Raw genomic sequence first — 18409 nt, 5'->3', positions numbered from 1 at the left:
CATTTAGCGGCCTTCTAATTACCAAAAAGCAATGCCAAAGCCATATATGTCTGCTATTTCTGAACAAAGGGGATCCCAGAGAAAAATTTACAACCATTTATGCCATAATTGCACAAGCTGTTTGTAAATAATTTCAGTGAGAAACCGAAAGTTTGTGAAAAAGTGAACGATTTTTTGTATTTGATCGCATTTGGCGGTGAAATGGTGGCATGAAATATACCAAAATTGGCCTAGATCAATACTTTGGGATGTCTTCTAAAAAAATATATATACATGTCAAGGGATATTCAGGGATTCCTGAAAGATATCAGTGTCCCAATGTAACTAGCGCTAGTCTTGAATAAAATGGTTTGGAAATAGCAAAGTGCTACTTGTATTTATGGCCCTATAACTTGCAAAAAAAAGCAAAGAACATGTAAACATTGGGTATTTCTAAACTCAGGACAAAATTTAGAAAATATTTAGCATGGGTGTTTTTTGGTGATTGTAGATGTGTAACAGATTTTGGGGGTCAAAGTTAGAAAAAGTGTTTTTTTTTCTATTTTTTTCTCATATTTTATAAAAAAAATTATAATAAATTATAAGATATGATGAAAATAATGGTATCTTTGGAAAGTCCATTTAATGGCGAGAAAAACGGTATATAATATGTGTGGGTACAATAAATGAGCAAGAGGAAAATTACAGCTAAACACAAACACCACAAAAATGTAAAAATAGCCTTGGTCCCAAACGGACAGAAAATGGAAAAGTGCTGTGGTCATTAAGGGGTTAATTCCCCCGTGCTCTAGTTCACATATTCTCAAAATCTGGCCTGTTAGAGAGTCCTGAGGACAGGTTTGAAAACCAGCGCTCTATCTCAATCCTATAAGGAAACATTTGGTTCCATGCCCCTAAAAGCAAAATATTATATGAAACCCTTATTTTTTCTTTTTCTTTCCGATAGAGCATGCAATTTTAACCAGCTTTCTAATTTACTTCTATTATCAATTTTTCTTTGTTTTCTTTGTATCTTTTGTTTAAAAGCAGGAATGTAAACTTAGGAGCTGGCCCATTTTTGGTTCAGTACCTGGGTAGCGCTTGCTGATTTGTTGGCTAAATGTAGCCACCAATCAGCAAGTGCTACCCAGAATCCTGAACCAAAAACAGGCCGGTATCCAATCAAAAAAAGCAACCTTGTCGAGATTTGCTACTTGGACCTGTGCATGCTGACAATTACGTAATCGCACTCCACATATGTTTGAAAGGAATGTGTGGAATGTGATTATGTAATCACAAGCATGCGCAGATTACAGGTAGGGTTGCCACCTAGACGGTATTTTACTGACACAGCCAGTAATCGGCAATTAAAAGCCGTTGCCATCATTAGTAAAATAACAGCAATGCAAAATCCATTTTTTTTTAAAATTCTAACTGAAGTAATTAAACTCGCTCTTTCTATTCACTAACCAGAGCACGGTGCACCACCGGAGCTGAATTGGAAGGAACTTGATTGGTCCCACAAATAGAGAGCGGCTGCCTGAGTGATGTCAAGTCATGTGTGCAGCTCGCTTGTCACGTGCAGCAAACGTGGGGAAGGCAAAATCTAATAGTACGTTGTTCTTAGATAGTGCTGCTTTCTTTTTCTGTCTATGTGGTTTTCATTATGTAGGTTACTATGTGCCGCAGGGTTAAATTCTTAACAGGCTTATGTTTGTTCCAGTGATGTTACAGACCTATACTAACAATGTCTTATAAAAAAATAACACTGAAAATAAACAGCTGTTTATTGTTACAGTAATTCTCAGACACTCTGTTGTGTTAGTAATATATCTGTAGGGGTGATCCAGCTAAATATATTAGTTATAGTAGCAATATTGTATTGGTTATTAATAGATATGCTTGCTGTCTGAATATTTCTCTCCATAAAGCATATCATATATTTTGGGCATAGTTCGCCAGGGTTTGGTGGGTGTGACCACAACGGGAGAGGCAGGGCCATTGTTGTGACGCGACTCAGGTTTGGGGACAATCTGGGTATGCCGACCGTGGGCAGAGCTTAGGGTTACCACCTGTTCTGGCATGAACCAGACAGTTCCATTTGTGTGTCAGGGTTTGGTGGGAAACAACCACAGCTAAAAAGGTGACATATTTTGCATTTGCAACTCGTAGGGCCATGCAAAATTGAGTGAATATGCCTCTTTTTTGGCTCTGCACTTTGTTGGCTCTGCCCTCACACATGTACAGTATTTTTTGAGGAAAAAGCGGCAACCCTAATTACAGGTAGCAAATCTTGACATATACGCTGCACTGTAATACATCCATCTTCACTATCTTTTTGCTTCCGCATGGGGGTTCAAGGAGGGGCCCCGCTGATTGTTTGGCATCCACCCCAACTGAATCTCAGGGAATGAGGTTTACAAGGCAGGCAGAGGCAAAAAAGATAATGGACATGGGGGAATTACAGTGCAGCGTATATATGTCTTCTTAACAATGCCTACACTGGGCTTAGTGTGATTTAGTAACTCCCCCACAAGCAGTTATAGGCAATCAGCACTCGTCGAGATTTGCTACCTGTAATCAGTGGCGGCTGGTGAATTATGAAGATGGAGGTGCACTTAGCCCCTCCCCTGACCACACCCCTTGAAATAAAGCCCCGCCCCTCCGATTGCTCATATATATATATATATATATATATATATATATAAAAATATAAATATAGGACAAGCGCACTCCAAGGGACTTAGCAAAAATCACTTTAATCAGTGTTATACAGCACAGTATAAAGAGTCTTATAACATATAATGTAGGCACCAATCATTATTCACAGGGATTGCACAGACCGCAACATGGTTGCCATAGCAACCTATATAACAATAAAGTTAGCGTGGAAATCCCAAATATGTACAAACCAGGTGATATAATAAAATGGTGTACATGAATACCTAATAGAAACCAAAACACTGCAGTAAATAAGACAAAATTCTAAGCAGTAAGAGTGTTACACATGAGCAGTACAGATCACCCAAGGTTGCCATAGCAACCTAAAACGTGCAGAACGTACGGTACACTGCATGCTGTGTTAAATGCCATGGTCAACAAAAAATCATAAATATAAGTGCCTAAGATACATCATACAATAATTACAGGGTCTAAACCACAATAAAAATTATTATTATTAAGTTACAGAGTTAGCAAGATGTTGAAACGTATTTGTCTTGGGCTGCAGACTCATTTTATTACTTTAAGTAATAATAAAATGAGAGTGTCTGCAGCCCAAGACAAATACGTTTCAACATCTTGCTAACTCTGTAACTTAGACACCCACGACACCACACACAAACTTATTCCAAAGCAGAGGCGTGTACTGGGGGAGGATATACATTGCTCTCTGACTTCAATGCCTCCCTGGCCGGTCCGGTGCAGTGCTAGCCCGCAGCAGGGCTAAAAGTAGAAGATACACTTACAATTTAGATGCCCATTTCTCCCGGGAGTCCCGGCCAAACCAGACTCCAGATGAGATCCAACTGGCTGCCTGCGCACTGAAATTTTTGGCGCGACTGAGCCAGCAAAAAAAACAGAAAACTTAATAAAAAAAAGTGCTCCCTCTGCTGGCCGCCCATACAAATAGCCCAATTAGCACACTAAATAGTGTGCGATTAAGAGAGGTATAGGCTCAGTCATGGGCTGAACTGCAAGCATAGAAACTTGTATGGCAGGCTATACTTCTCTACCGCACGTGCGGTAGAGAAGTATAATAGAGCATAGATGTATATAAAAGGTGGGGTTTTTTTTAAATAAAACTTGACAGTCTAGACTAGAAACATTTTGGCTGAATAAATATAATTTTTCCAATAGGAGAAATTATATTTATTCATCCAAATAAATTATTTTCTTTCTTTTTCCCCCCTTTTATTTGGGTGTTCACGTGCGGGAGTGCTCAAATGGAGCCTCCACTGCCTGTAATCTGCGCATGCTTGTGATTATATCATTGCATTCCACACATTCCTTTCAAACATGAGGAATGTGATTACGTAATTGTGAGCATACGTATGTCGAGGTAGCAAATCTCGACATTGTAGCTCTTTTCGACAGAACACTTGCCCCTAAGCTTACATTCCTGCCTTATCAAATAAAGATACCAAGAGAACAAAGAAAAATTGATAATAGAAGTAAATTAGAAAGTTGCTTAAAATTGCATGTGCTATCTGAATCATGAAAGAAAAAAATGGGTTGTATGTCCCTTTAATAAAATCTGTATTATTCAGTCACTAATACATAATTTCCACTATTTGTAAACTAACCAGAAATAAAAAAAAAAAACAAATCCGACATTGGTGTAAAATGATGTCAGGGTGACAACAGAAATAAATTAAGTGTATACAGTACATGGTCATGGTCCATGGATTGCTGTTCAAGTTTGAGAAGAAACGAACGATGTTCTATCGAGAACTTCAGTTCAGGGACAAATAAAGAAATATCGCCTCATGAAGACTATAATAGACTCGTTGTGTCTTTTCTGACAACCTGTTAAAAAAAATCTGTTACATTATAACAAACTAGTGAGTATGAGTGCAAAAAATCGTAAAGCATTGTTTTGCCATAAAACATAATCTTTATTTGACAGGTGCCTCAAAGAAACCGTTTGCCCTAGACAAAGATGGAGGACAAGGTATTGAACTACTTCTTCAGGGTGAGTCAGTTAATGCATTTCCCTGCCAGTCACAGGCAGGACAAGTGTGACGTCTCCGGGTGCGTCCGTAGTGCGCATGCGTACTGCGGAGAAGGAAGCCGAAATCTGATGCAACTGGCAGTCACGGTTTGAAACATGACAGAGGTGATCACTGACGGTACCGCACAGCTGGGGCTGGGTAAGGAACACGTTATAATAATCCTCCTAATGTTCCTTGGGTATTTAGTGATGTACATGTCACGCAGCTACCTAGTCTGTCCCGTAACATCTGCAATCACTTTCTACCATTCATAGATACAGCTTGTAGCAACATTGATATTTAACCATGTGCCTGCTAGAGAAGTCTGCATGGCAAGGCTACATCTGTATTTAACCTTTTACCTGCCATATAGGTCTGCAGTGCATTGGTATATTAAAAGTTAACCTATTTATTGCCAGAGATGTAAGCAATGTTTTGCTTCATTAAAGGGATATGAAACCCACATTTTTTTTCTTTCATGATTCAGATAAAGCAGCAATTTTAATCAACTTTCTAATTTACTCCTATTATCAATTTTCTTCATTCTCTTGGCATCTTTACTTGAAAAGCAGGAATGTAAGCTTAGGAGTCGGCCAATTTTTGGTTCAGCACCTGGGTAGCACTTGCTGATTGGTAACTAAATGTTGCCACTAATAAGCAAGCGCTACTCATGTTCTGAACCAAAAAATGGGCAAGCTGCTAAGCTTACATTCCTGCTTTTTCAAATAAAAATATCAAGAGAACGAGAGTTGCTTAAAATTTCATGTTCTATCTGAATCATGTAAGAGAAAAAAAATGGGTTTCATATCCCTTTAATATTTAACCCTAGTTTATTATTTTTTTTAAATATTCTGTCCATCTAGAACAATTGTATTTAATCAAATAGATTTAGTTTGATTTACATCAAACGATTGTGCTTCAGTGTATTATTTTTTTGCAAATGGTGGTTTACTATGATAATGGTTAGATAATTGGAGGAGTGATATTTGCTGGGCTATACACAATGAACTTTGTTTATTTTTATTCAGGGAACATAGCAGGGTTACCCAGCCCTACGGCAGTAGCACAGAGCTTTTCTTTCTGCAGAGCCATGTGCTTAGCCAGCTGTGTGACATTGGATAAGCCTGTCTTGCTGTATGGACCTGGCTCATTTTATATACTGTCCCTACATCATATGGAGTCTGTACTTATTTATAAACCTAGAAGGTTCTGTATTGCAATTTAGGTCCTCATTTCTCTAGTCACATCATGCAAATTTGATCTTAATTATTGGGGACATTATGCAATCCCAGTGCTTTTTAAATTCACCTGGCACTGGATATTTTGCAGTTTATGATTTACATACTGCAACATTGCAGTTGCTACTTCAGTACAATACCATTTTGTGTCAAGTTTGGCATTTCATTCACAATTTATACACAGATTTATTAGAGAAGTGTGCTTAGCCTAGGCAGCTTATACTCAGAACATGTTCCTTCTAATCGGTTCTGTGTACAGTCATCAGGCACGCAGTATTATAACTGGGTAAACACTTTGTTCATGCCCAGTTGCCCTCTAAATCTAGTTAGCAGAAAGTAAGTGCATTGTTATTTTTTATTTTCGGTTTCAGTTCTATGTTTCCATTTTTGTCTATGTGATGTAGCGAGGAGTGGTTTATTTTTAATATCCCGTTTATTGATGTGTACAGAGAAAAAAAAGACAGTTACTAAAAGCTTTATTTAACAGCTAATACCAAAAATTAACCTTATGTTAAAGGGACGTTAGACAAAACATCTAATCCCCTATTAGTTATTTAAGGAAAATAAAACAATGATGTATTATACAAAGGCAATTATAAGTACAATGTCATTTCTATTTTACTTATATTTAATGCATTCAGTTTTTTTTTTTTTTACAAACTGTATTGTTAATTAGAGGTTTAGACATAATGGTATAAAATAAAGTGCTTCTATCCGTATTGTTGCCAGTGTGATGTGTACAACTACAGTAGCATATTTACTACTCACTATGCTAGTGTTTTTATTCTCGCTACCTGCATCTCTTTTACATTACACAAGGCAGTTGACAAAGCTTTGCATCTTTACACTGGGTGCCGCCATCTTGTAGCTCACGCATTGTTGCGCCATGTGACAGAAGCTGTGAGCTTTCACAGATCAGTGATGTCACTGACTTTTTGACGGCGTAACTTGCACTTTGGATTATGTTGCACAATAGAAACAGAAGCGTTACTTATTTCTACTTTTTCTCAACCTGGTTTAAACGTTACAAAATACATAAAAAAGCCCTCAGGAATATTATAGCAAAATGCCGTTGCTGCAATAATGTTCAGCTCCTGCTCTGTATTGTGCACTCTAAGCTGAAGTCAAGAAGAAAACCATATGGCAGATCTGTGAGTGCGCACTGCTTCTGTCATTGTGTGCAAGAATACAGAAACTCCAAGATGGCGGCGCCCAGTGTGAAGATGCTTCACTTTTAAAATGAGAGAACGGCTTTGAAGAGAGCTGCAACCACAAGAGGAAATACAATTGCATGGTGAGTAAAGTAGTTGTGCTCAGCAGTTTAATTACAAATGTAATTGCACATAAAATGTTTAATTAAAGGGATATGTAACCCAAACACATTCTTTCATGAATCAGTGCATGCTATTTGAAACCACTTTCTAATTTACTTATATTGTCAAATTGTCTTTGTTCTTTTGGTATCCTTTGATGAAAAGCAGGGTCGTAAGCTCAGTTTGCGCAGTCTAGAGCACTATATGGCAGCAGTTTTGCAAGACTGTTATCCATTGGCAAGAGCACTAAATGGCAGCACTATTTCGTACCATGTAGTGCACCAGACACTTATATAGGTTTCTCTTCAAAAAAGAAAATTTGATAATAGAAGTAAATTGGAAACTTTTTTAAAACTGTATTCTCTGTCTGAATCAGAACATGTTTGGGTTTCGAATTCCTTTAAGGGAAAAACAACAACACTGAAATATGTATTCATGGCTTATTTTGCATGTTTGAGCTGTAAAATACCTCTGAAATTTGAACTTATTTTGCTCACTTATCAAATCACAGATTTGTTTACATTCATGACTAAATGACCACAGCAAAGGAGAGCAGGAGCATGAATTTCACTAGAGTTTTCTAGGGGTGCATCCCTGAACTGCAGCTGATTGTAAAATGGTGGGGTTTGTGCTAATATGTCAGTATTTAAATAATTCACAAGCATTTATTTTGTATTCAGATTTTTGCACTGTAGCGCTTAATTGCTGATAGGTGGTTTTTAAGTTTGCCGGGGGTTCAATTCAGGAGGGTCATCTAGATTTGCTTTTGAGTAGGAATAGTTCTATTTTACAAACATTTCTGCAATAATACAAATGCATAGCTGCAGAGAATCACTGCATTACTGAGTTAGCCCTTTCTCAAATAGAGCATTAAAGGGACATTAAACACTAAATAAATGCTAGATAGAATGATACAGTCAAAGAAAAACTTGATCAGAGAATGTAGATGAATTTTTTTAAATTTTCTTTAGTTGTTTAACCCCTTAGTGACCGAGGACGTGCAGGGTACGTCTGAAAAAAAAGGCAGTTAACGCCTGACGACGTACCCTGCACGTCCTCGGCTAAAGTGGATCGCTTCCAGGCACTATTACAGTACTGCAGGGATGCCTCGATGTCTGGGCATCCCTGCAGTGCTGTTACGGAGTGCCGGGACCGGAGCGATCACTCCCCCTTGAGTGATCACTTCCGGTTTTGCTCCACGTGGAGCCCGGCAGTGCAGCAGAGCATCGGAAGCGATCGGACACGCTTCCGATGCTCTGCTAGTGTGCTAAGTGCCTCGGTGGGTCGAGGCACTTAGTTAGTATATAAATAAAATAAAAAATGTAAAAAAAAAAATAATATATAAAATTAAAAAGCCCCACATATAGCGCCCCCCCCCCCCTCCCCCATGAGGCTTCCAAAATGGCGATGCCCGGTGCATCATGGGGCATCTGGGGGTGTCCCTAGCCTGTCTCACCATAGGGGCAAGCTAGGGTCACCCAATCTGAGCCTTCTTAGAAAAAAAAAATAATAATAATAAAATACCCCATTTGTCTGATCATGTCAATATTTGTAAATATTGACTCTGATCAGTGTGGATCTCCCTCCCTCTCCTCACTTGCCATTTTGTTGGAGAAAGAGAGAGACCTGTATTTTAGCAGAGAGAGATTTATTTCTTTTATTTGTTAAAAAATTTAAAATCCAAAGGCTCTTTTCAGAGCCATTAACCCCTAGCTTGCCAGTGATCACTATAAATCACTGGCAGTAGCACAGCTGCACTTTTTTTTGCTGTCTGTGCATTTTTTTAGGGGTTAATTTTTGTTGTTGTATTTTTTTTAAAAACTCAAAGGCTCCTTTCAGAGCCATTTAGCTAATTTAATTTAATTTAAAGACTATTTAACCCCTAGCTTGCCAGTGATCGCTATACATCACTGGCATTAGCATAGCTGTACTTTTTTGCTGTCTGTGCATTTTTTAGGGGTTAATTTTTGTTGTTGTAATTTTTTAAAAACCTAAACGCTCCTTTCAGAGCCATTTAGCTAATTTAATTTAATTTAAATAGTATTTAACCCCTAGCTTGCCAGTGATCGCTATACATCACTGGCATTAGCATAGCTGTACTTTTTTGCTGTCTGTGAATTTTTTTAGGGGTTAATTTGTGTTGTTGTAATTTTTTAAAAAACCAAAGGCTCCTTTCAGAGCCATTTAGCTAATTTAATTTAATTTAAAGAGTATTTAACCCCTAGCTTGCCAGTGATCGCTATAAATCACTGGCATTAGCATAGCTCTACATTTTTGCTGTCTGTGCATTTTTTTAGGGGTTAATTTTTGTTGTAATTTTTTAAAAACCTAAACGCTCCTTTCAGAGCCATTTAGCTAATTTAATTTGATTTAAAGAGTATTTAACCCCTAGCTTGCCAGTGATCGCTATAAATCACTGGCATTAGCATAGCTGTACTTTTTTTTAAAAAAACCCAAAGGCCATTTAGTTAATTTAATTTAAAGAGTATTTAACCCCTAGCTTGCCAGTGATCACTATAAATCACTGGCATTAGCATAGCTGTACTTTTTTTAAAAAAAACCCAAAGGCCATTTAGTTAATTTAATTTAAAGAGTATTTAACCCCTAGCTTGCCAGTGATCGCTATAAATCACTGGCATTAGCATAGCTGTACTTTTTTTAAAAAAAACCCAAAGGCCATTTAGTTAATTAATTAATTTTGGTTTTCTGTGACAGATACAAAAATGTCACAGAAAAGATATAGTGTTGAGGAGGCGTATGCCATCCTTGCGTCAGAGTCAGATGCCTCTATGTCTGACTCAGACCCCAATTTTGACCCTGCCATATGCTCAGATACATCATTAGATGCAGTCTCAACTGATAGTGATGTATCTGTGGCTGCTAGCCCCCCTGCCAGCCCCCCTGCTAGCCCCCCTGCCAGCCCCCCTGCTAGAAGGAGGCGTGTTGCTGCCATTGCCGCTGAAGAGTGGGTAACGCCTCATCTCCAGAGGCCAGATATCCCACCCTTCACAGCAAATGCTGGCATAAATATAGATGTGGCAGGTTTTAGCCCCCAACAGTTTCTGGAGGTGTTTCTGGGTGATGATGTATTGGGGAACATTGTCGCCCAAACTAATTTATATGCCCATCAGTACCGTGCTGCAAAGCCTGAAACATATTTGGCAAAGCAGCAATGGGCCCCCATCAATGTGCCAGAATTTAAAAAATTCTGGGCATTGACTATGCTGATGGGCATCATAAAGAAACCCTCCGTTCGCTCCTACTGGAGCAGTAGCCCCATCTGCTCTACCCCCATTTTCTCCCAGAGTATGTCGAGGCAGAGATATGAAATGATTCTTCATTTCATGCACTTCAGCGACAACAGCCTGTGCCCCCCTAGGGAGCATCCCCAATTTGACAGGCTGTATAAAATCCGCCCCCTGATTACCCACTTTTCTGCCAGGTTTGCAGAGGCTTATACACCTGGAAGGAATATATGCGTTGATGAATCCCTGATGAAGTATAAGGGAAGGCTGGGATTCAAGCAGTATATTCCTTCCAAGCGCTCCAGGTATGGGGTAAAGGTGTATAAGCTCTGTGAGAGCGAGACTGGGTATACTCAGGCCTTCCGGGTGTATGAGGGAAAGGATAGCCACCTTGACCCTCCAGGTTGCCCAGAACATATGGGAACCACTGGCAAGATTGTCTGGGACCTGATATTACCCCTAATGAACAAAGGGTATCACTTGTACTTAGACAATTTTTATACAAGTGTCCTTTTGTTCAAGCTACTGTATTGCTTTGATACAGTAGCTTGCGGTACTATTAAAAAGAACCGCAAAGGTTTCCCAGGACAACTTGTACGCACCCGGCTACGAAGGGGGGAGACCTCTGCTCTGCGCCAAGAGGAGCTGTTGGCACTGAAGTACAGAGACAAGAAGGATGTATACCTTCTTACCACCATCCACACAGAGAGGACGGTGGCGGTCTCTGTACGTGGCAGAGCTGAGATCATAAGGAAGCCAGTGTGCATCAAATCTTATAACCGGCATATGGGTGGGGTTGATCTGGCAGATCAGCTGCTGCAGCCCTACCTAATTATGCGGAAGACAAGGGCCTGGTACAAAAAGGTTGCAATTTACCTAATGCAGATTGCAACCCACAACGCTTTTTTGTTGTTCAAAAAAGCAAACCCCGGAATGAAACTGACTTTTTTACAATTTCAGCTCCAGATCATTTCGGGGATTTTGTACCATGATGCACCTGCTCCCCGGGCGGTGATGGGAGAGAGCAGAGTTGGGGCTACTCATTTTATTTTTAAAATCCCCCCTACTGCCGCAAAGCAGAGACCACAAAAAAAATGCAGAGTCTGTACCAAGAGGGGGCAGAGAAGGGACACTGTATATCACTGTCCTGATTGCCCTGGACAGCCTGGACTCTGCATTGGGGACTGCTTCAAGCGGTACCATACAATGGTCAATTTTTAAAAAATAAATAAATTTGCTGTTATTTTTTTTTTGTTATGCTTACTGTTAAATTTTTTGTTATTTTTTTACTTTTAATGTGCCAGATTTTTACATTTCACTAATATATTTTTTTTTCTAAAATGGGGCTGTTCTTTTTTTTTTTTTTTACAAAAACCCCTGTCAAACCTATGCATGGGGACATAGGTGTACTCAGGGTGCCTAGCAGAAAACAACCTGTAGTATTTTTTTTGCACTAACTTACAACAGTCTCTCCTAAATCATAGTCAAAAAGCAATGTGTGTGTAAAAATGAAAATTGAAAAAATGCCACCATACACTTTCTCCAATTTTTTTTAGCTAAAACAGTTACTTCAAATGCATCAAAGCACACCATATACAATACCTTGGGGTGTCAACATTTCAAAAATATGCACATTCATGGCAATAAATAAAAGTGGGGTTTACAATAGGCCCCAAACTAAAGATAGGCCTATCAGAAGAAATACTCTCACTTAATAACTAAAATCACAAGTCATAAAATTGTAACATAACCTTCCCAAAATCCTGGCAAACCTATGCATGGGGGGCATAGGTGTACTCAGGGTGCCTAGCAGAAAACAACCTGAAGTATTTTTTTGCACTAACTTACAACAGTCTCTCCTAAATCATAGTCAAAAAGCAATGTGTGTGTAAAAATGAAAATTGAAAAAATGCCACCATACACTTTCTCCAATTTTTTTAGCTAAAACAGTTACTTCAAATGCATCAAAGCACACCATATACAATACCTTGGGGTGTCAACATTTCAAAAATATGCACATTCATGGAAACAAATAAATTGGGGTATGTTAAAATACCCCCAAAAAGACAATAGGCAAAGAAAATATGTTAAATGTGAAAAAAAAATCACAAACGCATGTTGGACATTTGGCATTACACCCCCCGAACAAGCCAAGAAACTTATGCATAGGTGGTATCACTGTACTCAGGAGATGTTGGTGAACACATATTGGGGTCTTCTTTGGCAGTAACACATAACAGGAGCTGAGAATTCATGTCTAAAGTACAATGTGTGTGAAAAATAACACACAAAAAATGACTGCCTAATAGTTTGACAAAGAATTAGTGCATGGAAAGTGTTAAAATACCAGCATTTGAAATACCCTAGGGTGTCTACTTTTCAAAAATATATGGTTTGATGGGGGTAAATTACATTGGCCGGCTTCAGAAATGTCCTACATAGGACATGGGTGCATGGGATGTGAAAATTCCAAGTTGAAAAACTGGAATGCGCCCCCTAAAAATAAGGCCTTTTAGCCCCCAGAGAACCCAACACACCTATACATGGGTGGTATCACTGTACTCAGGAGATGTTGTTGAATACATATTGAGGTTTTTTTTTTTGGCAGTAACACATAACAGGGACTGAGAATATATGCCTAAAGTACAATGTGTGTGAAAAATAATGCAAAAAAATGACTACCTAAAAGTTTGACAAAGACTAGTGGTTGAATTAGTGCATGGAAAGTGTTAAAATACCAGCATTTGAAATACCCTAGGGTGTCTACTTTTCAAAAATATATGGTTTGATGGGGGTAATTTACATTGGCCGGCTTCAGAAATGTCCCAAATAGGACATGGGTGCATGATGACAGATGTGAAAATTCCAAGTTGAAAAACTGGAATGCGCCCCCTAAAATTAAGGCCTTTTAGCCCCCAGAGAACCCGACACACCTATACATGGGGGGTATCACTGTACTCAGGAGATGTTGTTGAATACATATTGAGGTTTTTTTTGGCAGTAACACATAACAGGGACTGAGAATATATGCCTAAAGTACAATGTGTGTGAAAAATAATGCAAAAAAATGACTACCTAAAAGTTTGACAAAGACTAGTGGTTGAATTAGTGCATGGAAAGTGTTAAAATACCAGCATTTGAAATACCCTAGGGTGTCTACTTTTCAAAAATATATGGTTTGATGGGGGTAATTTACATTGGCCGGCTTCAGAAATGTCCCAAATAGGACATGGGTGCATGATGACAGATGTGAAAATTCCAAGTTGAAAAACTGGAATGCGCCCCCTAAAATTAAGGCCTTTTAGCCCCCAGAGAACCCGACACACCTATACATGGGGGGTATCACTGTACTCAGGAGATGTTGTTGAATACATATTGAGGTTTTTTTTGGCAGTAACACATAACAGGGACTGAGAATATATGCCTAAAGTACAATGTGTGTGAAAAATAATGCAAAAAAATGACTACCTAAAAGTTTGACAAAGACTAGTGGTTGAATTAGTGCATGGAAAGTGTTAAAATACCAGCATTTGAAATACCCTAGGGTGTCTACTTTTCAAAAATATATGGTTTGATGGGGGTAATTTACATTGGCCGGCTTCAGAAATGTCCCAAATAGGACATGGGTGCATGATGACAGATGTGAAAATTCCAAGTTGAAAAACTGGAATGCCCCCCCTAAAATTAAGGCCTTTTAGCCCCCAGAGAACCCGACACACCTATACATGGGGGGTATCACTGTACTCAGGAGATGTTGTTGAATACATATTGAGGTTTTTTTTTGGCAGTAACACATAACAGGGACTGAGAATATATGCCTAAAGTACAATGTGTGTGAAAAATAATGCAAAAAAATGACTACCTAAAAGTTTGACAAAGACTAGTGGTTGAATTAGTGCATGGAAAGTGTTAAAATACCAGCATTTGAAATACCCTAGGGTGTCTACTTTTCAAAAATATATGGTTTGATGGGGGTAATTTACATTGGCCGGCTTCAGAAATGTCCCAAATAGGACATGGGTGCATGATGACAGATATGAAAATTCCAAGTTGAAAAACTGGAATGCGCCCCCTAAAATTAAGGCCTTTTAGCCCCCAGAGAACCCGACACACCTATACATGGGGGGTATCACTGTACTCAGAAGTTGTTGTTGAACACATATTGAGGTGTTTTTGGTCAGTAACATATAACAGGAACTGAGAATCCATGCCTAAAGTACAATGCGTGTGAAAAATAACACACCAAAATGACTACCCAAAAGTTTGACAAAGACTGGTGGTTGAATTAGTGCATGCAAAGTGTTAAAATACCAGCATTTGAAATACCCTAGGGTGTCTACTTTTTAAAAATATATGGTTTGATGGGGGTAATTTGCATTGTCCGGCTTCAGAAATGTCCCAAATAGGACATGGGTGCATGACGACAGATGTGAAAATTCCAAATTAAAAAACTGGAATGCGCCCCCTAAAAATAAGGCCTTTTAGCCCCCAGAGAACCCAACAGACCTATACATGGGTGGTATCACTGTACTCAGGAGATGCTGCTGAAGACATATTGGGGTGTTATTTGGCAGTAACCCTTAACGTTCTCAGTAAATGTATTCTTGAATTGCTATTTTGTCAAAAAATCACCATTTTTTTTTTTTTTTTTCAAACTTTGGCATAGATTGGTGGTAAAATAGTTGCATGGAAAGAGTCAAAATACTCCATGTTTAATACCTTAGGTTGTGTTCTTTTAAAAAATATATATATGTGAAGGGTTAATCAGGGATTCCTGACAGATATCAGTGTTCCAATGTAACTATCGCTAATTTTTTTAAAAATTTTTTGGAAATAGCAAAGTGCTACTTGTACTTATTGCCCTATAACTTGCAAAAAAAGCAAAGAACATGTAAACATTGAGTATTTCTAAACTCAGGACAAAATTTAGAAACTATTTAGCATGGGAGTTTTTTGGTAGTTGTTGAAGTGTAGGAGATTTTGAGGGTCAAAGTTAAAAAAGTGTGTTTTTTTCAATTTTTTCCTCATATTTTATAAATTTTTTTATAGTAAATTATAAGATATGATGAAAATAATGGTATCTTTAGAAAGTCCATTTAATGGCGAGAAAAACGGTATATAATATGTGTGGGTACAGTAAATGAGTAAGAGGAAAATTACAGCTAAACACAAACACTGCAGAAATGTAAAAATAGCCTTGGTCCCAAACGGACAGAAAATGGAAAAGTGCTGCGGTCATTAAGGGGTTAAATATTGACAATGGGAGCTGCCATGTTGTAACTTAGGTTACCTTATCTGCTGTGGCCAATTAGGGACAGTTATAAATAGGTCACTAGAGTGTGCAGCCAATGGCTGTGTGGAATATAACCGTGTTCTGCACTTCAATTTCTAACAGGAACTAAAAAGCTCACAACTTTAGAATGAAATTACAGGAGAAGGGAAGAAAATAAATAATTAAAGTGTGTGTATGTATATGTGCGTGTATGTATGTATGTATGTATGTATATATATATATATATATATATATATATATATATATATATATATATATATATATATATATATATATATATATATATATATATATATACCATCTCAAAGTGTTTAATGTCCCTTTTTAAAGGGTAATCGAAAACAATTCTTACATTTACATCTTTACCCAACAAACAACTGCAGTGGGTTTAATTTGTGACATTGATTCATTTTAGAAATTATATGTATTTTTTTTTACCTTCCAGAAGAAATGTATATTTCTGAAAAAGAAGGTGACGATGCCACTGGGGATGGAACCAAAGAGAAACCATTTAAAACCGTCCTGAAGGTACTTTGCTAACTAAAGCCCACTGTCTCTACTTTATATTCTAGTGTAGTTATACTGCTATATTTTATTTACAACCCTTATATAACTTGCTCCAAGTGTGCAATTACAAATTGTCAGATGTCAGGGCAAAATTAACCCCTGTTTAACGAATTTTGTGGGAAACAAAAAAGGGCGACTCCTAGTGTAATACAATTTACACGAAAATTGATCACACGTGGTATTAGAATCGTACTCACAATGGTAGCAGCACCTACTAGGATCTCTGTGTCCCAGCTCACTTTCCTTGGTTCCTGCGCACCTCCGTTCAAGGCGTATCCCCAAGGCAAAACTCAGGCTCTCAGTCAAGTTGAAGTGTAAAAATAAGTTTTAATAAAACACAATATATAAAAACATGGGGTACAGCAGTAACCTCTATGTAATAAAATGTTGCAACGCGTTTCTCAGCTTCCTCGCTGTTTCATCAGGCTTAAGTAGTGACAAGGTATTGTCACTAGTATCAAAATTAACCCCTCACTATTCTTATGAAGGACATAAAGAAGCAATTCTTAAATCCTCCAATGTGCTAGAACATTTTATGATCCCACTATTGTTTGAATAAACCTATGTATTTAACCAGTCACTACAGGAATCTAGCTTTTGATTAGTGGATATTCACATATGCCGCTCATCATTCGCTCGCCATATAGGTCCTAGTAGTTGATTACTGCTCTGGAGCTGACTTTAACTATGTATTTCATCTCCTTTGCAGGGGTTAAGCACAGTTATATGCAAGCAATGGTGCAAAAATAAAATGCTCTAACCCATTAGAACATTTTCATTTTACACTTTTATGTCCCTTTAAAGTCTGGTAATAAGAGTCAAGTAGACACCTTAATATCAGCTACATAGATACTGTATTATTATTATTTATCTGTAGAGCGCCAACAGATTCCGCAGCCCTAATGTATATAAGGTACATCACTGCCTGTTCAAGGCTCAAAGACCATAGAACCTGCTACTGAAGTCTTTTAACTTGTGGAATCTAATTAAAGTGATAGTAAATCCTAGTGTTTGTGAAACGCTATTATTTACCAGTGGAACAAATAAAGATAAAATAAAGGTAAAATAAAAAGGTAAAATACTTCTTGCTAAAAGCTCCTTTATTTGTCTGCAGGGTATGCCGCGATGAGCACCTCAGGCCTCCTGCAGCAGAATGCTGTTTTTTCAATGAGGTGATGTTTCCACCTCTTAACCAATAGCCGTGTGTCCCAGCTGGCATTATGTTCTAGCTATCCGGCATGGTGCCAGCTGGCCTGCACGGTTATTGCCTAAGAGGTGGAAACATCACCTCACGGCAAAATAGCGTTCTGCCGTGGGCTGCCTGAGGAGCTCAGTGCGGTGAATGCTTCAGACAAATAAAGGAACTTTCAGCATGAAGTATTTTATACTTTATGACTGTAAGTCACCTTTATTTGTTTCACTGTTAAATCCTAGTATTTCACAAATGCTAGGATTTACCATCATTAATAAATAAGGCTCATTGCCATTTATGTTTTTGATTTAACATAATTTTGTAAAAGTTAAATATACATTTTGTGATTCTTTCTGTGTACTAATTCAAGTTAAAGGGACGTTGAAGCAGGTTATTTTTTTTTTGGGAAGAGTGCATTTCAAATTGTATTACATTTTTTTTAAATAAACTGACAATTTCTTAAAGGGACACTGAACCCAAAAAATGTATTTTGTTATTCAGATAGAGCATGCAATTTTAAGCAACTTTCTAATTTACTCCTATTATCAATGTTTCTTCGTTCTCTTGCTATCTTTATTTAAAAAAGAAGGCATCAAAGCTTTTTACTTGGTTCAGAACTCTGGACAGCCATTTTTGATTGGTGGATGAATTTATCCACCAATCAGCAAGGACAACCTAGGTTGTTCACCAAAAATTGGCCGGCATCTAAACTTGCATTCTTGCATTTCAAATAAAGATACCAAGAGAATAAAGAACATTTGATAATAGGAGTAAATTAGAAAGTTGCTTAAAATGTCATGCTCTATCTGAATCACAAAAGAAAAAATTTGGGTTCAGTGTCACTTTAAACATTTTTTGAGGAATGAGGCA

At 37.9% G+C, this 18409-nt stretch overlaps 1 protein-coding gene across 1 annotated transcript in view; it reads left to right on the top strand.

The window, feature by feature from the left end:
* The first annotated feature begins 4706 nt into the window (after positions 1–4706).
* NARS1 (asparaginyl-tRNA synthetase 1) overlaps positions 4707–18409 on the top strand; it is a 79408-nt gene continuing 65705 nt past the window's right edge. Inside the window, exons 1-2 of the mRNA XM_053701145.1 lie at positions 4707–4850; positions 16226–16308. Of these exons, the coding sequence (XP_053557120.1) occupies positions 4808–4850; positions 16226–16308 (126 nt within the window). The 5' untranslated portion in view covers positions 4707–4807. The remainder of the gene's footprint in view (positions 4851–16225; positions 16309–18409) is intronic.

The sequence above is a fragment of the Bombina bombina genome, chromosome 2, assembly GCF_027579735.1.
Source record: "Bombina bombina isolate aBomBom1 chromosome 2, aBomBom1.pri, whole genome shotgun sequence".
Taxonomy (NCBI): Eukaryota; Metazoa; Chordata; class Amphibia; order Anura; family Bombinatoridae; genus Bombina; species Bombina bombina.
This window is presented reverse-complemented; position numbering and strand designations above follow the sequence as displayed.